At 43.0% G+C, this 23025-nt stretch overlaps 1 protein-coding gene across 2 annotated transcripts in view; it reads right to left on the bottom strand.

Annotated features, from left to right (window-relative positions):
* Positions 1-23025, bottom strand: part of ACVR2B (activin A receptor type 2B) — a 108549-nt gene that overhangs the window by 56536 nt on the left and 28988 nt on the right. The window contains exon 1 of one of the 2 annotated variants that reach the window (XM_027686938.1): positions 10737-10824. The exons of the other annotated variant lie outside the window; for it this stretch is intronic. Coding sequence (XP_027542739.1) covers positions 10737-10761 — 25 coding nt within the window. The 5' untranslated portion in view covers positions 10762-10824. Of the gene's footprint in view, positions 1-10736; positions 10825-23025 lie in introns of those variants that run through there. 2 annotated transcript variants of the gene reach the window in all.

Below are 23025 nucleotides of genomic sequence, written 5' to 3'. Positions count from 1 at the left end.
AGGAAAGTTTCAATTGCTTTCCTCCTCAACTGTTTAATTCTGAACTTAAGAAAATAATCACACTACAAACAGTCCCGCATCCATCTCCCAAAAGTGCTCACTGCTTAAACTGAACGGATCGCTGCTTAAACATGAAAAAAACCACCCAGTCATACAAAAAACACTCATTCAAGATTCATCTGTGCTCAATTAAAGAACAGAGGAGCAGCTGATGAAAACATTTACAAGCTATTATTAAATTTTACAAGGTGGGGAAGCCAAGAGGAATCCAGATATTCAAATTTTTGCCAGGATTGATTTTTTTGTTCCACACGCACAAATAAAAAAAAGCAGTTGTAGAAGGTTGTTTTGCCTCAACAGAATTGCTAAGTGCAGCTATCAATAACCATTGCAATAAATAAAACATTTGCAGGGAAGAAAATACCTGCATAATCATAAATTCGATGAAAGTCATCTTTCCTGGTACGGGGTGTACTGAGCACTGGGTACATAGCCTGCCCCTAATTATTCAAATAGCAAAGTTGTCCAGGACTCCTAATCCACAGGGGCAAATGGGAATGACAATTGTAAGAGCAATGAAAACAGGGACAACACAGATGGTCATCATCCCCATCTCCCACAACATGTTTATGAGTGGAGAAACCACTGAACCTGCTGCGTTCCTTCCTAGGGAGGGAGAATTGGCAATCCCCCAAAAGCAATCCTAGAAGGAGCAAATCCCCGTTTGTCTCATTCCTCAGCACAACCCTCAGGGACCAGACACGATGCTGATGGGGCAGCATGTCCCCAGAGCAGTCATGGGGCTGACTGCATGTCCTCCAACTCATTGGGGTCTGCTGGGCACCGCTGCTGCCCCTCAAGTCTTTGGGGGACAAAAGATGCCGGAGGGGACAATTCCAGCAGACTTTTGTGACCGTGAATTCACCCAGGAGGCTACATGACACTTGTGTGAAAGGGAACCTGCGCCGTGGAGCTGCTGTGGCAGGGATCAGGTGAGAGCCATGCAAGCATCCCTGCTCGTGTTTCCCTAGCAACTCCAGCTCCTGCTTCCCCTTACACATTCCCTTCCTCTCTTCAAAGTAGGCCAAGACTCCCTCCATCATTCAGCCACACAAAACAGAGATTAGTGGAGCTCAGTGAGCCCTATGTCCATTTAACACAAATTTTGACGGGGGATGCACTGGCATTAAATCCTGTCTCTGCACATGCACTCAAACTCCCCTACAAACAGAGGAGGAACCCATTTGGAGAAAGGGTATCTCAGCATCCCACCCAAAGCCTCTCAGCACTCCATGAAAAAACAAGGATGAAGACAGAGGACCAAACTCCAGCACTTGCTGGCAAACCTGGATGTGCCTGGGCAGATATCACCTAAAACCAACAATCGTGGAAGGGGTCCAACATCCTTTGGAAAACCAGCTCTGAGGCTCAGACCTGCCCAGATATTGAAGTGCTTAAGTATTATTTTTTTATGGCTGAGGTCTACAACATCTTCCCATGCTGGAGAACAAAGTGCAGCCAAGGCGGGCTCACCATGCTCCTTACTCTCACAAAACACCAACACTTTACCAGTTAAAGCATCTCCTGCCACTGCTTTTTTGTCTCTCCCTGTCATAAAAATGACACTTGCAGTTCAGGCATGAATGCCCAAACTCAATTGTGGGCATTAATCAGGCTCTATCTATTCAAACCTATCCCACAACAGAGGAGTTTGCTCAAAAAGCAGCTATTTAATCACCGAACATGCTTTCCCCAGCATTGTGGCTGTCCCATCTCTGACTGATGTAGCTACAGCAACAAAAGCTAAAGTACAGGCACAGTGATATAAGTGAAAAAAATACCAGGTAGGTGGATGGTCTCACCCAAAATACTTCTGTCTGTACAACAAGGGTTACTGGATATAGTTTTGGAATATATTTGGTCCTGTAGGAAAACATTGTTTATTTACTTGTGTCACAGGTGTGGCTGAGAAAAGCTGGAGATTTATGTTAAATTTTTTAGACAAATTCTCGGGGAGAGCGACAGTTCAGGACTTAATCCTCCCCTATCCAAGGAAGCACATAAGCATATTTAAACTGAGACTAAAAAATGCTCGAGCTTCTAATCTTTGTGGAAGAAACCTGGTCTAGTAGAAGATGTCTCTTGTCCATGGCAGGGGTGCTGGAAGTAGATGATCTTTAGGGTCCCTTCCAACCCAACCCATTCTATGATTCTATGAAGGCACGGCCTTGAAAAAAGACAAGAAACGGAGCAAGAAATGCCACAGGGGAGAGCAGGCAGACATCTTTCTCATCAGAAGACATACCAGATTGCAGCTAAATCTAAATCCACACCACAGGAACACATCTTCGTACCCACCGAAGCCAAGAACAAATTTTGATCCCATGGATTAAAAGAAAAAAACTCCCCCCCCCCCCAAACCCATCTCCCAGATAAATTAATTGATCTCTGGTTATTTCTCCTGCCTTTGCACCAATGTAGAAAGATGGGATCTAGCTAAATCATTTTGATTAGCTGGCATTAAAGGAAAGCCCACTGTAATGCTGGGTCATTCAGTGCTGGGTGCACACGTGCTTTGCCAACCACAAAGCTTTGAGACGTGCTCGACAATACACCGTTGAAACTCAGGTGTTTTAGGCTAAAAAACACGTGTGGACAGAAAGGGAAAGCACTCCTGTGGTGGGGAAGAGGCTGTCAATGACGGACCTTCGAGTGGAGCTTCTCAGACTATCTCCTCAACTGCACAAAAACCATTAGAGCCAGAGATGAAGTCAAAACACTAATAATAAAAAAATGTGGAAAAAGGCAGCAACTGTAGAAGTCTGCAGGATTGCACCAGGGCCAGGGAGCCCCATCAGCCAGGGGTTTGCTGAACAGGTCGCTGAGGGCTGACCCAGAGGGCAATGGCTCCTGCAGCTCCATGTGGCAGCTGGGCTTTGCACCCCAGAACCCCAAAAAGTCCAGGTGGGAGAAAAAACATCTGGCCAAGAAGATGGCAGAGCACAACTCCCTCAACTCAGCAGCCTTTTTCTGAGATAGCTGTAAAAACACACATGGCCTTCAAAATCTCCATCCATTGAGATAGCACTAATGTCGAAATGTTGAGCAGGAACAGAGCAGGCAGATGCAGCACCACTGCCTAACATCTTCAGGAGACACTTGGGATAAGAATAGCTCATGGAAAGAAAGTCCACGCTATGGGAAAGGATTTAAACAATTTTCCTGAAAAATGGTTAAAACCTGGAACATTTATTTTCATCTGGATATAGAAATGTGGATGATGAACAACTGTGTCCTTAAGTGTTAGAAAAGCTGAGCATTACGGGAAGATCTGCTACACTTCATCTACACATGTCCTCCCCTGATAGGCTGCCTAACATCTGGTTAATGTCATTAAAAACAACCAACTGAGAGCATTCAGACAACATGCTTTAGTCCACCTCTTTCAGCAAAGGCCTTAACCATGACATCAAGACAATAGAAATTAATACATGCTGGGTCTAAACAAGAATCACAAGATGTGCTCCACTGAACAGGGACCAAAACTGGGATATAGGATGTCTTCAATCAAAATTTCATGTTCCTAGAGTGAATTGAGCAGCTTCAACAGTGGAAAAATTGAATAGGGAGGGAAGTTTTGCTTTGGAAACATCAACCTACTCAACTCTGTGGTGAGGGACTCCACTGAAAACACCGAAACGTGGAGACTGCAACTCCAGCTGCAACGGGATGACAGGTAAAATGTATTTAAATTGAATTAAAACAGTAATGTACCATCAATAGCACCAGCAGTGAATATATGTTTATTTTATATTCACGTATTGTATTTATGTTTGCATTTGTGTATACGTGATATTTTAAAAATTCAATAGTAAACCTTTCACTGGCCACAAATCTCTTTTTTTTCTTCCACAAAAATGAAGTATTGCCTGGGTTAACTGGCCACAAATCTCTGCAAATTTTTTTTATTCTTCTTCCTCAAGAATGAAGGATGGTTCAGGTTTGGAGATGAGCACTGTGGATCCAGCACGGCTCCATCACACGTGAATCCTCCTCATGCCAGGGAATATTTTGCATCAGCCTCGTCAGGTTATATAGGAATATAATTAATAAGGTGACATATCCCACATAAATAACTTATGAGAAGCCTGTCACTTAGAGGAGAGATGGTAGCCAAAAGGTATCCTAATTCACTCTAATAGTGGATTGGAGAGAAAATACAAACACCTGGATGAAGCATCCATCTTTGCACTGTCAAATATCATCAGCTAAGAGGAATCTGTGCATCTGCCTGGCAAATATCCTTTTGTTTTCCTTTCTCCCCCTCAGCCCTTCTTGGGGGTGAAGGGTGGCATTTGGGGAGTGCTGTAGTTTCAAGGTAGCATGAAAATGAGTGAAGGCAGAACTTCTGGGCAAGATGGGCTTTCTAATAACAAATGCCCTGCAATGAGTTGCAGGTATCACACATTCTTGTCCACCAAGGGTGCCTCTATAGCACAGCCAAAACCAGGTGAGATGCCAACTACTGGGCAGGCAAAGGAGAAGAATTTATGAGGAACTTCCAGGAGCTGCAAATCAGCTATTGAAAGGCAGAAAAATCTATAAATCACTCCACTCCTCCAAATTAGTGGAATGGCTTTTAAGCACAGCAATCTGACAGACTCCTGAAACTAGAATTTTACTCCTTTAAATATTCCCACTAGTGCATGTAAAACCATTTTGAAGTCACTTAGTTTATACTACAACTGGCATCAGGGGCATCCCTTTAGAATCACAGAATTATTAAGGTTGGAAAGACCATTGAGTCCAACCATTGATCCAGCAGTGCCAGGTCCACCACCACACAACGTCCCTATGCACCACATATACACGTTCCCTCTCCTTTTCTATCTGTGCTAAAAGTGCAGAGCTTCTCCACATCTTTCCTTTCTCCCTGCCACCTTGGAGCTGCCACCACGAAGCCACCTAAGCTACCAACCAGTCCAAAACACCCCAACCCCGGGTCTTTACACCCCTCTCCTGCCCTCATGATAAAGCCAACTTCTTCTGTTGTTTTATGACCGAGAGTTGGTGGAGAGGCCAAGGAGAAACTCCCACAAGGTCCACCAGCACATCGCTCCTATCCGCCCCTCATGAAGGAGCACGGAGTGCTTCAGGCGATGCAAATAACAGCTCCAGATTATTTGCTATTTTATAATGACAGAGCACGGGACACCCTGGCATCAGTCCCACTCTTTGAGCATAACTAACCTCCAAGACTGCTCAGACTGTCAGGAGGCTGATTATATGAAATAAAACACTGCATTTGACTATTAATTAATATTGACTTCACTGCTTAACCCCCGAACATGTTGAAATTTATAGGATCACTCTCCAGGTTTATTAGGGCACTATTAATAATCTGAGGAGTATTTGGAGTCAGTCACCTTAAGGAACTCAAAAGAGCTCTTTGGTATGATGCATAGACATCATCTCAGGCTACTTTTGGCTTGGAAAAGCATTTGGCTAATTTTCAATTTGTCAAGTGAGCCCCTGACAAGTTGGTAATGTATAACAGAGCAGATCTTCAGGAATCTCCAGCAAGCTTTTTCTCAGCCACGGCTGGCCACAACAGCGTGGCACAGGGATATTATAACAAGCAAGATAATAACCAGATGGAGCAGAGCAATCATCTAGGCTATTTTGGTAGATCCACTGCAGACGAACACGATACAAAAGCCAATTAACTCCAATATATCTGACATGTAAAATAGTTTCACACTGAAACTCTGGAGTTTTTTTTCCTTCCATGTTTTTCCTCAGATACAAGGCCTTCTTAATATACGACAGTCTGAATTTTTACAGGAAATATAAAGCTAGCCTTTTCAAAAAGGAATTCAAAGAAAGCATTCAAGTATGGAATATTTTAAGTTTACAGAAAAGTGGAAAAAATTAACAACTTTTCTTAAAAACTTGGGTTTCTAAAAAACCCCCCAAAACACCCCACAAAACCAAAACACAACCTACCTCACTATTTTCAAGCTTTTACTTGAAAACTAGAAACCATCTTAGTTTCTTACATGTATCACGTATGAAATTGTTAAGGATTGTATTTTGGGGTAGTTTGTTCAGTAACAGGGAGGAGACTTACGACAAAATCTCCAGAAATCTTACTTCTAAGCCATTAACATTCTTTACAAAACCCAACATGTATTTTTAGAAAGACCAAATCTGTGAATATGAATCTCTAAACATTACAAAGGGTAAATTTAGTCAGAGTGCTTTCCTCAAAAGAATAAATAAGCAAAGCATGAGCTGAGAGAACTAACAGAACCCAGTGTTTTATCTTCTAAATCTGTGACTTACAGATGCTTAAAAGCAGTGGTCCAAGGCCTGGGAGCTCAGTGCCCGAGATGTTAAAAGCACTTTAAATCCTTTAGGCTGCTTTGAAAAATCTCCACGTCTTGCCACATGCAGATATTTTGCACTGCGGAGCCAGGAATCAATGCAAGCATTTAAACTTCCTTTTGTCAGGAATGACTTAAACTGGGAGAGCACAGAGGCTTGTAAACAAAACTGCTGATACCTCCTGTGTTATTGAAAGTGAACCATGATGCAGCATTAATTGAACGAGCACCTTCAATCTGTCAAGTCAAACAACACCCACAGGGGCTGTTCCTGGCAGAGCTTGGGTTGATGTTGCAGCCAACAGGGCCATGTCATTAAATCAGGATTTTTTCATGATACCTGAACGTCTGTGACAGCGCTCAGGTCATCTTGGAGAGATGAAAGGACCAGCACAGCTGCTGAGACCATCTTCACCGAGCCTGGGTTTGATTATCAGTGACTGAGTAAGTGGCTCCTGGGAGTCTCACTCCACTTGAAGATTTCTTGCAGATTGGCTGATTGTTACCTCCCCAGCAGATTGTCACCTCCACTGAATCTGCACTGCTCCTCCAGCCCAAGGAAATGAGTTTTCTACTCACTGACACAGGTCCTCTAGCCCAGGAAAATGGACGTTCCCCTCCGCCATATCCCCACACACACATATCTGTGTTTTTTCCACCACGGAAAGTATCACTTGCAATGGGACAGTTCTGTTTTCTCACTCGGCAGAGAAAGGATCAGGTACTCAAGACCTCATCTCAACACAAAAATCAAACCATTTCCTTCCAGCACTGCAAAGTCACCGCAGCCAAGGCGCTTGGTTTTGCACAGTTTGCTGAGATGACACCAAATGGCCACAGCAGAAAGGAGCTTTCAAAAAAAAAAAATAGCATCATCAGAAAGAACATAAAAACTGGTGTAGGTCTGGGCCACCATATCAGCACAACTGCTCCTGCAGAGCTCCTGCCTCTCCAGACCAGTAAGCTACACTAAATCAGTAGATTTCACTGGTGTGAATAAATGATGATGCCACAGAAGGAAGACCAAAAATGAAATCTAGTTTAGATGGCGGAACTGCTTAAAATCATTTTTATCATGAGCAATCAATCCTTCTGGTTCCCTTCATGTTAAAACAAGAGAGAAATAGCAAAGATAAGGTGCTTGATTTTTAACCTCCTTCTCCAACTCCCTGTACCACCTCTACTCAGAGGAGACCTGAATTACATTTGCTTTTTCAAGTGAAGGGTTACAGAACAGCATCTCCTCCTTCAGTGGGGAAAACAGAAAAATATACAACAAAATTAAAAACTAGCTAATTTAGGACCAAGTTTACAACTAGCTGTGTTCCAAACTGCTAGAAAGAAGGGAGCAGAAGAAAGGCAAGACCCTGTATGAAACCTATTATCCCAAGGATCTTCTCTGATAGGGAAAAACAGAAGTCACTGGGTTCCGACTTTAAGTCCATGTGATACAGCCAGAGCAACCACCAAACAGCCCATTGTCACCTCACTAAAAAAAAAAGAATGTTTTTACCTTTCCTTTCAACCCTACTCCATCTTCTCCCTTTCTTTAGGACACAGCATTTTGCAGCAGGAACTTCTACTGGCTCATTTTTGGTGAAAACCTCTTAGTATGAACACTTGAATTTGACAGACATTTGCATTATTCTCTCTTGCAACTCAAGGCACAAGACCCCTCAGAACTCTCTCTTGAGTAAAATTACTGTTTTTTTCTTAATTATATCAGTGGTTAATGCAACCTCTGATAGCAGAAAGGTTGAACATTTAATTTGGCCAAGTTTAGTACCAATCTGTATTAGGCCACAGTGATTTAACCTCTATTTCCATGGCACTGTGCCTATATCATTCTCCTAATAGCACATATCCCTGCCCTACATATTTTATTGGAATCCCTATGGCTGCTCTGCCAGAGTGCCCTGGACCAGCAGCTCTCAGTGGAGTCATCAGGGACACTGTGCAATCCCATCACAGCGACATGTATTCTTCCCAACCACTAGTACACTATTTTGGGTGCCAAAATCAAGACTTTCACTAATTAGAAGGCTAATTGCACTGCTAATTACACAGTACACTCCAATGCAATGCTTTGCACATCTCGAAAACACAACTTCGCACAATCCCGTACTCCAAAGTTCAAACAGAGAAGGCATCTAGCAATACTTTTGCTCCTGAAATAACCCCACAAAACCCTCTTCATAATTTCCAAGCACGTACCTATACAGAAACATAAGAAGTACGTATCAGTAGCAACGAAGAAGAGATTTGCTGGTTGGGAACGACACATCTGGTTCTTTGCCTACTGAACTCACTTGTTGTGACCTTCAATCCAACCCAAACTCATTCAACCTCAGTACCTAAGAAAATGAGCACCTCACCCATGCAGGTTTATCACAATGGCAACTTATTGTGCATATAACCAGGAGACAGCTCCATCATGCACATTCTGGGTATGTACATAACTGCTGCTTAAACTCTTAAGTTTATCTGTGTGTTTAATATTCTTAGTATTATTCATTACGGTTTATTATTTATTATTAATTAATAATAAATAATGTATTAGTTTATAATTATTATTTATATTATTTGAGTACCCTGAAAACACTGATACTTGATTTCCAGCCTCCAAGTGCAGCTAGTGTTTTCTGTGCTTACAGACATGGGGCCGGGACACTGAAAGGCAAAGAGACTTAGGAAGGACCACAGGGGACGGCTCATGAGAGAGCAGGGGATAAATCCAGGACTTCCCCTGTGCCCAGTGTGCCTGATGACTGCTCCATCCTTCCTCTCAGCAACAGGATGAAGCAAAAGTGGCCCTCAAGTATGGCTATAGTGGCTACAAAACCAGTATGGCCATAGGGTCTTTTAATGGGAACAAGTTTATCTTCTCATTCCCCTTTTTTTCTGAATTAGCAGAGGAGTTAAAGCGTGAAGTCTCATATTTTGTTTTGCCTGTTGTTCAAACAAACAGTGTGGTTTCAATCAGTCTCTCACCACTGATTCATGACCTTCCCAGCTGCAACAGGAGATGTGAATCCCTTCACCCCAGGAGTGGTGAAACTTTGGTACGTGGCATCACCTCGAGCATAACATTTTCTGCTCCTAACTATGAGCATTAGAGTGTTTTGTTCTCTAAGCAGTTATCATACCAGATCTTTTAAAGAGAAAACACACTAAATACTGTTTAAAAATAAAAAATATCCAAGCAAAATGTAGAGATATTGTACCATAATTAGCCAACGCAGATTTTGGCCTCAGAAACAACAGTAACACCCTGATGTCCATGAACTGCGCAGCCCGGGAATGCACCAAAGTCCACACGGGAAAGAAATCACTGCCAACAGCCCTCACAGTGCTCTGGGTGTTAGTTTTTCATGTGGCACCTTCTGCTATTAACATCTCCTTAGTCGCTATCTCTCGTTTATTAGAGGACAACACTTCCCTATCAGCTGTGGCTCCACAAACAAGCCAAGGCCACCAAGGAGAGGGAGCTCCCAGGGACCAGCTCCCAGGGACCAGGCAGCAGTGCTCCAAAAGTCTGGCTTGGCTCAGTCTCCTTAAAGCTGCACGATTTACTTCCTCCCGTAGCTGTGACTGTAAGAAGGCTGTCTCTCAAAAAAAAACCAAAAACCAAAAAACAAACAAACAACAGAAAAACCCCAACCCCCCCAAAAACCATAAACTGCATTCTATCACAGAGATAACAGTGTTTCCCCGGACAGCAAGTTCCTGCTGCCAGAAAAGGCGAAGAGCCATCAGAAACCTCCCAGTGCAGCTCAACATGACAGCGATGCTGGAGAAAAGCTGGAGGGGCAGCCAGTCCTTCTGCACCCCCTCAAGTCCTTACAGACATTCACACCAGGAAAGGGGAGGAAAGGGGCAGAACCACAAGTTGGTGGTATCTATCTGCTTCTAATCATCTACATGGCAAGGGGGGGGGAGGAAAAAGGAACTGTCAGCGTTGTAAAGGAATTAGATCAAAGCAGAGCTGCTTACCACAGGTAAAACTAAGGGTGAGACTTCATGCTTTACTCCTCTGCTAAGTCAGAAGAAAGGGGGATGAGAAGGTAAGTGTGGGTGCATCTAAGTGCTAAGTCACCCACCCCTTAGCACAGGCAGGGACATCAGCCCCATATCTCCTTCCAGGGGTTCAAGCCACCCTGTTTTCTTGTCACTGCAAGTAGTCCAGGACAGACATACATGGTAGGGCAGGCACTGACTGAAAGCCACCAACACTCTCCCCCCATCCAAAATCCATGTTCGCTCAAGTAAATGGAGCAGCACCTCTGAAACACCTCACACGCACACACACTGACAACATCAAGGAGAAAACACAGCTCAGAAGGATCAAACCTGGTCGGGAAGGTGGTGCCCCCATGTCCACTTCTTTACAGACTTCCCAAACTGTCCCTTGCAAACTCCCAGCTCAGCCTGACGTTTGATCTCTGACCGGGCTGAGCAAACACCACGGTGCAGAACAAATTGTTCCCTTTTCCAAAGTGGAAAGCCAGCCCTCCACGTCTCAGTCTCATCCGGGACCGATCCTGCAGCCTCAAAGAGGATGGTGCCCCACCAGGACTTGGGGGTCACAACCTTCACTTCAGTTTAAGAAAGGGCTCTGCCGACCTTCTCCACTCAAATTCCACTAATGGCATTTCCAGCCAGCAGCCCCCACCCCATCCCCTCCAGAGAGTCCCACTCTGATCCAGCTGCCTGCAGGGGGGAATTTGGGGGGAAAAAAACACATCCCTTGGTCTCTCAAGCAGTCCTGCATTTTGCAGCATCTTACATTTCACCATGGGAGATCAAAGCAGCCCTGATATTACAACAGCACAAAAGAAACTTCTTATTTCAGGTTTTCCTGCACGAGCTCTCTGTGTCCTGCTCCAAAAGAAGAAATTACAAAATCCCAACCTACACCTCTATAAAAGAAATATCAGCAATTCAAATGAGGCTGAAATATTTTTTCGTTCTTTTACTCTTGCTACATAAATCAGATAGTGAAAAATAAGATCATGACACAAAAGACCAATCATAAAAATAGCCCTATTAATTTTCCTCTAAACAGCTCAAATAAATAGAGTGCCATTCCTGCATTTTGAGACTATTCAATTACAGAAGGAAAAAAAAAAATCCAGCAATACAATGCAGCTACAGCATTTGAACAGCTATGAAACCAAAAGGAGGGAGATTGATTTATATTTTAAATTAACACTGCATTGCCCATATTGCAGAACGATCAACACAATTATCAGGAAACTTGGAAAAAAAAAAGGAAAGTCCCCAAAACATTTAAGAAAGTGTATGGCTTTTCTGAAGCACATTGTGCAGGATCTGAGGTTTCTCTGGGCAGCCATAGTGACAATAACTCATATCAGGACACAGCACAGGCGACCATAAACATCTGATCCTATTGTTCTGCCATATAAGCAATTACTGCCTCATTATCATCACTATTAAAAACTAATGCTGCAATTGTCAGATCAGCTGATCCCTAATGTCCTGCTTACTTTTTTGCAGTGGTAATTCATCAGTTTGAAAGTTTTAAAGAAATCTCACCCAGTTAATAAAATCATTACTTGTACTTGTTAAAGATTGTATTCTTTTAGCATAAATGTTTCTCACTGAGTTTGCAAACAAACTATCATGGGGGAGAGAAAAGTGAAAAATTCCCTAAATCTCTACTTCTCAGCCTTGGTTTTAACATCCCATAACTCAAGTTTCAGACTAAAATTTAGCAAATTCAGTCTATACTCAAAAAAGGAAATTTTGTGGGGGCTTTATTGTTTTTAATTCTGAAAGCCAAAGACAGCAAACTCTCCTCATCCCCTTTCCTTCCCACAAACCAGGCAGGTTCTCCAGGCTGATCTGTGGCTTGTCCTTTCAGTGGAGCTGAAAGAACTGGACAGAGGGAAGTCAGGTTCTCCCCACTCCAATTCAGGTTTTATTGGAAAAGTGTCTCTAACTGTTCTGATAAAAACTCATTTAATTCAATAGTAACTGTCATCTAATCCATGCTTCTACATATTGCAGTTAAAGGCACTTTTTATTTGCTTTTTTTAATATATATAGCGACAAAAGACTCCTTAAACAAAGTCTTTGATTAAAATTCAGTTATCTGTGCTCTGAGGGGGGAAATGTATTTATGAAGCATTTGAGTGTTTCCATCTAGTCTACTTGCACAGCCCCAATTGCACCAGGGTCCACTCAGTGATATAGTAATGGAAGAAATCATCACCATCCCCCGGGAAGGAAGAGCTTTGGTGCGAGGAAGCAGGTTTGGGGCTATGGGTGCTCTTTGGGGTACTCAACCAGCAGCTCAGCCCCAGAGATACTGGGGATGAAGGAAGTGATTCATGATGGTCCCATCCCTCCAGGGGATGGGATTCCATTCCTAATTCACAGAATCACAGAATATGCCGGGTTGGAAGGGACCCACAAGGATCATTGAGTCCAACTCTTAGCCTTGCACAGGACCATCCCCAAGAGTCACACCATGTGCCTGAGAGTATCATCCAAATGGTTCTTGAGCTCTGTCAGCCTTGGTGCTGTGACCACTTCCCTGGGGAGCCTGTTCCACTGCCCAACCACCCTCTGGGTGGTTGAACCTGAGCTTGGAAGTCCAAAACCCATCAGGATCTTGAGCTGTCATGAGAAATGCTGAAGATGGGATGCCCACCATCCCACGCAACACCCCAGTTCAGACAAGACAGCACATTACAGACCAGAAAAAAAGGCAGAAGAAACTTGAGTGATGTCAAACATGTCAGAAGCAGGTGCAAAATCACACCTGACACCTACCTGATTTCCAACCCGGCACCACTTCACCTGGGATCCTCCAGAGCATCCTCGACACGACTGTGCTTCCCGAGGCTCGCTCATTAACACCTCGAGGGGTCAAACCTCGGTGGGGAGGCCGCCCCCGCAGCATCCCCGCCCTGCCCGCAGGCAGCCATTCATAAAACACAAACCCCAACAAAAGGCACGCACACAGAGACATCCACACACACCTCTAACCGGAGAAAGACCATCTTACTCACTGCTCTCTCTCCTTCCCACGCTACCTCAAAACACTCATCTGCTGAAGCAATGCACTGCTTGGCCGGCAGCCAGCTGGAAGCCAAAAGGGGCTTTTCCTTTCCTGCCGCTCAACCTCATTCAGGCACTTCTTGCTTGTACACAACGCTATTTATAGCTGCTGGCGAGCACCCAGGCGCAACCCAACCGCAGAGCCCCAGCGGTTCCAAAAAAAAAACAAAACACAACAACAAAAAAACCCCAAAACAAAACAAAAAAACCTACAAAAAACTCCACCAAACCAAAAATAAATTAAAAAAAAAAAAGAAAACAACCGAAACCAAAATAAAAACAACAACAAGAAAATAAGCTCAAGTGGAGCCGGCTTGTCGTTCTGCTGCCGCAGACCCTGCCGCGTGCGAGCGTGGTGGAAGGGAGAGGAGAGGAGAGGATGGGCTGATCCGAGTTTAAAAATAACCCAGCCAAAAAAGCCACTGCAGGGAAGTGTGACCTTTACTACTACTACAGGAGGAAAGCACGCTGCACCCCTGAGCCTGCCCAGGGAGGTAGCACTGCTCCGTAAGGCAGGATTTGAACTAAAAGTGTGTATGGGGGGGAAGGGGGTAGGAAGGGAAATGGAGGGGAAAAAATATGCACCAATTAAAACAGACACTGAATAAAAAAAAAAAAAAAAAGATTTTTTCAGGAATGGTCCGTTTTCCCCACCTCCAGAAAGCAAAACCCTCATTTCTCTGGATACCTCTTTTGTGGGAATGATTCCAAAACATGGTTTTGTGGGAAAAGAGAGGAAGAACCAGCTTAGTTTCTTACAGATGCCAATGATAATAACAATAATAAAATTAATAATTTATATGCTACATAAAATATTTATATGCTATCCATGCTAAATATGCTATATAGCATATTTATATGCATATAGAATATAGCATATATAGTATATGTAATATATAGAGTACATACATGCTTTGTTGTTGTTATTATATTTATTGTGATTGTTATTATTGTTATTATTATTATTATGGAAGGAAAAGGCATTAGAGAGGCTGCAGTTTCACTCTTAGGCAGAGCTGTCCCCCAAGAGAATCTGCAGCCAGGGATTTCCCTTTCACACATCATCCCAAGAGTCCTGGGTGCTAGCAGTGATGCCACAATAAAACCCATCCCTCAGTCCTCCCGGTTTACACCCCTTTTCCTCCAAAATCACATTTACTCCCAGTGGAATCACACTGCTGCCTGCTGTGGAGACTTCAGCTGCTGCTCACATACACCAAAAACATCCTTTGACTTCATTTGAACAGTCAGCACTGAACTGTCTCCAAATCAATGGCCAGAGGAGAGTTTCATGACCACCACTTTGCCCTCCCACAGCAAAGTGACTGGAACTGAGATTTTCAGAAAAAAGTAGTGAGTTTTGGTCCTTTTCTCTCTGTTATGGCATCTCTGAAGTCAGCACATGCATCCTATAGAGAAGACTCAACATTCCTTCGATTTTGGGGAGGAGTGGTAGGAATTGGCAATGATGCATCCTGAGCAAGCATATGTACATCAGCACAATTAAACACACCATAAACTGGACAGTTAAAAAAACACATCACACCTCGATGAGGGTGGAAAACGGGGGAGTGACCCTGTGGGTCAGAAAACATCAGTCACCCTGCGCTTGCTCCCTTCTTCGCTTCCTCAGCCCTATTTTTTTCCCCCAAATGAAAACACTTTGATTTTGCCAAGACAGGTGTTTCAGATACAGCTTGAAAACTAATTAAATCATATCTGCAGCTTGAAAACTAATTAATCCTTTATTCCCTATTATAATAGATAATTACAATGCATGATAGGAAATGACTTGTCAGGTTTTCTGTTTAAAATCCCCACACTTTACGGAAAATGAAGTGAGGAAAATGGTTAGAGGGCTTTCCTATTCTTCTGCAACCCACCAAGGGAGGTTGCTAAAAGGGTGAATTTTTTTTTATATGGCATAAACAAAAACTATAGTTACTAAAAATAGCTTGGAGAACGAAAAACAACAGTAGATCATAGTTTTTGGGTCATTTCTTTTTCTTTGAGTGCCTGGTCAAGAGACTACTGGTAGAGTGCAGCCCTCATGCAAACAAACAGCAAAGTAAAACACTAATTAAAATAATGAGCAGGGTAGGATTCAACATGTGAGACAGTCAACAGAGATGCTCCTCACTTCTTTCTCCAACACCTTTCCCATTGCAGGATCATCCTGCACCACCAGGAAGGTGATCAAACATTCACACTTGCCCACCAGCAAAGGCACCCCCCAACCCACCTTTCCACCAGATTTCTCTTAAAACACCCCAGTATCTTTCTCCCACAGCAAGACAAAAAACTATGGTTGTGCTGAAAGCTTCCATTAGATCTTCGTAAGAAAATAAAGTTGATGGTCTTACTCTACCTTTAAAAAAAAAAAAAAACAAAAACAGTTTAATGGATCTAAACCCACAAACTGAGGCATATCATAATTCAAGGGATGAGGACTTATTGATGCACAGACTGTTTATGAAGTGTCTAGGGAAGGAGCAAATAAAAGCAAGTCACTTGCTCTGTTGCCCGTATTATTAAAAGGTGCTCCCCGAGATCCGTAAATCCTTAGTAAAAACGTGGATGGGTCTGTAAAGCCACATCGGATGAAATCCACCAGGTACCAAAAACCAAAGTCATTCCAAGATCTGAATAAAATGTTATGATGGGATTTGCACCCAACAGAAAGCAGCCTGCAACAAAAACACCCTGGATGACCATTTCCCAAAAACAAAAAACCCTCAACTAATCCCAGTCTTTTTGCCTCCTCTTCCACCTGGTTGCTATACTGCAAACTTCATGACCTCAATGCAGCTCCATGTTATCATAAACTCCCGTTTTGGGGAAGTCAGAAAGAAACGAGGGTAAGCAATCCTGCCCATTACTTCTTTTGGTTTACATCTTCAGTTTGCTTTTTTTAAATTTATTTTAAAACCAGGTTTTTCTAAAGCACCCAAAGGTGAGGTGTGACTTTCAAAACCCCCCAGCTCTCCACTAGGTCCACATGGGGTTCCCTTCTAAACTTCTGCCGCTTCCTCAAATCCCCCAGAGCAGCACTGAAAAACAACCACTGCCGTGTAAAATGATCAAAAGTGGAGTCAAGGTTGTTTTCTTTCCAAAGAAACTCTCTGCTGTTCAGGAAAATCTCCAGAACCTTTTGTAGCTGGCAGCAGGGAGAAGGATGACACAAGCAATTAGCATCACAGTCAAAGATCTTCGGCACATTCTGGTGCCAAATGCACTTATCGTAGCCTCCCTTAGCAAGATATTCTTGGGAGTGATCGCCCAGAGATTGACTGAGGCCCTGCGTACCCTATTAATGAGGTTAATTAAAAACTGTGTTACCAGCAGGGGGACTAAAGGGTGTGAAAATAACTCAAAAGGGCCATCTCCCCTCTTCCCTGCCCAGGGAAGGTGTTATCCAGGCTGCTTTTTCCCATGGGGATGAGCAAAGGTCCCACAGCCAACTGAGGTTTTAGACCACACTTCATCCCAGCAGGAAGCATCCCCCACTGCCACTGCATCCAAACCCACTCCTCCATCTTCACTCTCCCTGCCACAGCTTCCCAACCCACAGAGTCAATACATCACCCAATTTCACAACCTCTTGCAAACAGGATGAATACGTAAAGAGATTTTGGGAGGGGGGAAGCAGAAAGAAAAGAGGGGAAATGGATTTTAAATCAACACTATTAATTGTTTTGGTATTTGTTCATATATTAGATTAGTAGACTCAGAGGCAATTAAGCATCCTTGATAAGGGAATGCCTTGTGGCAAAGCTTACCCTGCTCCTCCTGCCATTTGAGAACTTGGGATGGAAGGGAGGGAGAAAATTCCACTTTTTTTTTTTTATTATGATTTTGTGCTAAAAGAAGAAGGTATTTCCGAAGTTTGCACAACTCGTTAAGATACTAATTTCAAACTAATTCTTTGCATTTATCGCTTTCCTTTAGAAATAGGAATTTTAAGTAATGAAGAGGAAACTAATAGATGTGTATGAACTAAGAATATTAGAGAGAAATTAAACTCTCCACCTTGTTTTGTCTACACTGATTTGTTTTCTGATTTTCACCCCAACCCAAACCAATACTCTTCTAATAATATTTAGACATGTTTCTTCAGGCGTTAAATCAACTGAGGATACTTAAACTGACCTTTTATATATTTTAGAGCCTATAAAAAAAAATCTCGTCCCTTCACATACTACTGACTTTATTTTCATTGCTTTTGTCAGTATCTCATGGACTTCCCTACCCATGCAACAAATACCCCTTCCAAAGCCACTGAAGCATAGCTTTGGGGATGAATTTGAAATACAACTGAGGTTATCTCCTAGCTTTGATCACTGAGCACAGCTCTCCCTCCAATTTGGTATTGCTTAATCTCCACCACAATCCTAAAGCTGTTTTTCACCCAAACACTCATTTCCTACTCTTTCAGTAATTAAGGTTGTAATGGAACAGCCTGGCAGCACTTAATGCTGTTTTTATTAATGCTGTAATGACTTGAGTTACAAGATATTGAGCCATTTTCATGTTTTTGCAAAGGAGGGTAAGGGTTCCCCCCGCTGCTGTGGAGGTTTCTAGTTCTCCACAGTCCTCTTCAATGGATCATTTAGATTCCAGGGCAACACAGGCATTCCTAAGGAAGGCACAGCCCAACAGACTTATCAATTGAACTATATAGTCTGGGCAAAATGAAAGAATTTTTCAAAACTAATTATATCACAGCCTTCATTTTTTGGTGTCCAATTTGTCCAACTGGGTCTCAATTAAAGGGTCCCGATTTTCTAGGACAGCTCTTTATCCACTGAATATAAACCCCTTTAAATAGATACCTCTACTTTTAAGCCTCTGAAGGCACTGACAACATTTGTAAGACACTGACCCAACATCTTGTTATGCTGACAGCCACTCAGTGGCATCTCTTTTGGTCAGTAGTAACAATATTTTCTTTAAGAAAACTTTGAAGTGGTTTCAGGCAAGTTACAAGACATATTAAAAATGACACGCCATCTGCTTCCCAATGTGATGTTTTGCATTGTGTAACTAAACCAATTTAAGAACTGAAGTCTATTTGACATCTAATTAGTCTGTTTGGTAGCCTGATCACTTGTAGATGTTCTGGAGGGAAAGAAGCACTCTAACAATCTTGATCTTTTTTTTTAAAAAAAGACAACAATTAAAAATAATTAGTCACAGAACTGCTTTTCCTTCCTAAATATTTTCTTTTTCCCCGTTTAAGAATCGAGACATATGTTTCTCCCATACTACCCTCTATTTCTGGTAGACTGTAAATCCAACCATCCTTTTTTGGCTACCACAATCAGAGAGCTTTACCGGAGCCCTGGAAAAGGGAGAGGAACGCTCCCTGGGTTGCAGAATCAAAAGATCCATCATCAGCACCCAACATCACGTGGCGCTGTGCCAGGTCAGCCGTTTGCCTGCTCAAGTTGATGGTATTTCTCAGGAAATGCGTGGTCACCTCAGGAGTGATTTATCCTGGCAGGGTAGGACTAGGGGATAGAAGCAGTAGGCGCAATCCAAACAGAAACAAAACAACTCATACCGGAGCATTTAAAATTCAAAGTCTAGACTCGAGCTTGTAGAGCTGCTGCAGCTCCTCACCAGCGTGAGGAGGAAGACTGTGCAGATCAAAACATCTCAAACATCAAAGCAGGTCGAACTCAAAATCAGAACCTGCTGGCATCCTCTCACCATGGATGAGGATGTTCAGACTCATATACCCACTGGGAAAGCACAGCAAGAAATAATTAAAGAGCACCTTTGCTAGGGACAGCCTGTATGATGGTCACACCAAGGAGAAACGACAGTTTTTCACTCATGAGCGGATGATGGAGAAGGAAGCGCACACATCATCTCCAGAAGCATTTCAAACATGCCTTGTAGAAATCAAAAAAGACAGTTCCCAGCACTGCATGCACCCACACAACAAATGCAGGCACATGCCAGAAGACCATCCACAAGGTTTGATTCCAGTATGAGCCCTGAACTGCAGAGCACAGAAGCACAATGCATTGCTCCAGGCACCATCCCTCCAGGAAAAAAATCCAGTGGTTTTAACCCATGACATTTATGTCAGATACATTCGTACCCTGATGGATCAGTTGGGGAAGTTAATGACAACACCTCCAGCCATGCTGGGAGCTCCCATCCCACCTCCATTTGGAGACAACCCCATCTCCAGCAGTCTTTGCCCATAGCACACACCTGCTGCAAGCCCAGACCCTATTTTGGTAGGGAGGGAAGATAAATGAGTGAGAACTACAATTAGGCATGGGTAACAGTTGGAGGGAGGGTCAGATCAGGTCACTCCCAGAGGATGTTGTTCCTGGAACAACGGGTTTGTAACCTTTCTCACCTCCCTCAATGAAATACGACCACTCTTCTGGCCCATCTTGTTTTCCGAGTTTTGTTTTCTATTGTTCTGTACCAAGCAACTGCCTGTCCTTATCAGCACTGTCCCGGTGCCACTTGTCTTCCTGTTACCTTCCCTTGTATCTCCCCAGTTTTTCAGCCGTGCCTGGACAGGCATTGGGAAGGTGTGATGAGTTTGACAGCCTGATCTAACCGCCGCCTTCCCAAAACAAGTCAAAGGGAAGAAGAAAGAAGGAAGGGAGGGGGTGGCGGAGAAAGACCATTTCAGCTAGTTAAACATGCTGCTACGCAAAAAAAAAAAAGAGTTGGAAGGAGACAGGGGGGAATTTGCTAACTTTCACTCAGCAGCAGAGCAGAGCTGCTTTCAATGTGCCATATTGACTTACCGCTGCTGGAGGCACAATAAAGGCAGCCCTCGGAGTCAATGCGGGCTCCCGCGGCTCTGTGTAAACTCCGCTTAAAATGTATTTCAAGGAACTTGATCTATTGACATGGCAACTGTGAAAACTTGAGGCCATTTGAAATTTAAATAGCATTTCCACCCCTCTGTAAATGCCAGCCGCGGGGTGGGCCCCACGGCCCTTGTGTGGAAAACGCTTTCACTGGAAGACATCTCCCCCCAACAGAATGCCTCCAGACACAACTGCTCTCCTCAAAAGCAGCCAGCACGACTGATTGGGACCCCTTTTTGATGCAAATTCATATTATTCTGTTGGGGAACAGCAGGTGTTCAGCCATGCTTTCCTTTAGAAAAATTAGGACCTTGCTTGCTCCCCCCTCCTTCTTGCACTTGGCTCTTGGCTAGTTTCGATGGCTCTCACCCTCAGCAGACACTTGGGTGCCTCCTGGGCTGTGAAGTACAAATTCCTATTCAGGAGCGGGACAGTGTGCCCTACCAATCCATAAATATGACTTTTATTATGCATGACAAAAGCTACATGACAAATGCCCACAGCAGAGCACCCCGAGCCTCCCTGGTGTGGTGAGCACACGTCCTCTTTCCCACTGCGAGGCCACTGAGACCCAGTATGACACGACCTGAGGTTAAAATACAGGGGGAGCATTCCACAACCAATTTTGTTTGACTTATGGAGCTGGGCTGCCAGGAGCCTCACCAGCAACCATGCCACGTAAGTAACCTTACTCCAACTTTAGGAAGAAAATAAGTCATTGTTGAGTATCACAAAGTCACCGTGGTCCATATAAAAGACATGAAAGCTGCCTGCCCACGCAGGGAGCACAAACTAGCCCGAGGAAAGTGCCAGTGAATGGTTCTGTTGGGGAATTATGCGTGTCACTCAATGAAAAGGTCTATCTTGGAGTAGTATCAAAAGGTCTGAAACAGGATGAAGCTCTCACGGTGGTAGGAACCATCAAAAAACATGTTGATGTGGTGCTTAGGACATGGTTTAATGCTGGGTCTTGCAGTATTGGGTTAATGGCCTTTTCAACCTTAATGATTCTGTGACTCTATGAGGGGTTCCTGGCCTTCCCCCTCTCTGCTCTGCCACCTTGTCATTTGCAATTTAATTTGAGAAGAAACAATGGAAAGGGAGAGCAATAGAGATAAGAACAGAAATACACAACAAGACACACAGATGATGTGATTTTACACAGGAACCGTATAAAATTCATGGGGTTTGGAAAGTTAAAATCCTCAGTGTCCTATTGGAACTGTATTTCCAGGATTCCCTGAATTATCTATCTGAGTAAATCTAAAGGGCTTTTCTCTTAGTATTTGTGAATACCAACTCTCTGTATGATCCCTGGAGTCTTAAAGAACAATTAGGAGGAAAAAGAAACATCTTCATGGACCTATTTAAGGAGCACACGAAAGACATGCCACGGACACCCACAGCAGGGCCAGACAAATGGATGATTAGGGACAGCATCCTCCGAGTGACAAAGCACCACACCACCTAAGAGACCAAGGATGGAGCTGAGAAGAACCTTTAAAGATGAGGAAAAGGAGTTTAAAAAAAAGATTGTGTGATCCTGGGGATGGAGGAAACATTGAAAGCAGAAAGGCAAGGCTGGGGACATTCACAGAAGTGATGCAATGGGGACAGCTGGAACATTGGTGGCTGGAGAAGAAAGGTTAAAGGAACAGATGCCAGGAGCCCTGACATGGGAGAGTATATAGCACTTGTCCCTCACTACAATTTACTTTAAAAACTAAGAATTAAGAAAAAAACAAGAAAAAAGGTAGAAATTTATGCCTGACATGTCTTCGACTCAAGCTTCAACTCAAACCTGCTATTTGCAGTTGAAAGTGCCTATTAAAAAGTTACACAACCAATATTTTATCTGACCACTTTTAGATACTGTCACTTCAGTCCTCTTCAATAATAAAAAGGTAGGGGGATGAGTGATAAACTACAGTGAATTTATTTCAGCTTTTCAAAGTCAAAACAAAAATCATGAAACCCTTGGGAATATTACCCTAACTTAAATTCTTAATTTGAGACCCATTTATTTAAGCACAATGTTAAGATAGACACCTGAATTTATAAAATCACAAGGCACTTCCAGCAAATTTGCCACTTTTTATTGCCAATAATGATCACTGTCTCTATTACAGGCTCCAGTTAGGACTCTATTATGTTGGGCCCTTTATAAAATGCAATCCACACCATTAAAAATCTATCTGGCTGGCTTAGAGCAGATACAAAGAAAAATAGCTAATAAAGTTCTGAAAAAAGGTTTGAAAGTCTTCTCTATATTTCTTTTCACAGAAAATTTGAATCAAACGGAACATTACTCAGTGGTTACAGATGCAATTTTTTATATATATTATTTTTATATATATGTGTGTGTTAATACATACACACATGCATATATATTATACACATTTTTCCCCTTCCTTGTAAAAAGTTCAGGCAGGTTCTCTTTGGAGCAACTTGATGAAAACACACAGCCAGAGCCCACAGAAGCAGTCCCAGCAGTTTAGCAGAGATGTGGAACACAGGCTGAGGGATTCACCCACCAAGAGCAGCTCACAGCACCAACACTGAAGTGACAATCAAATGTTCAGTGGTGAAAGCTGAGATGTTTTCCCTTTCTTCTCAGCCATACAGTCATAAAGCAAAAGCAGGAATATTTTGAGGCAAACTAATCAGCCTTAAAGTATATCAAACTTTTAGCTCTTATTTTCCACCAA

The sequence above is a fragment of the Neopelma chrysocephalum genome, unplaced genomic scaffold, assembly GCF_003984885.1.
Source record: "Neopelma chrysocephalum unplaced genomic scaffold, ASM398488v2 Primary Assembly neopelma1_72, whole genome shotgun sequence".
Lineage (NCBI taxonomy): Eukaryota > Metazoa > Chordata > Aves > Passeriformes > Pipridae > Neopelma > Neopelma chrysocephalum.
The sequence above is the reverse complement of the archived record's forward strand: the minus strand, read 5'-3'. Positions and strand labels throughout refer to the sequence as shown.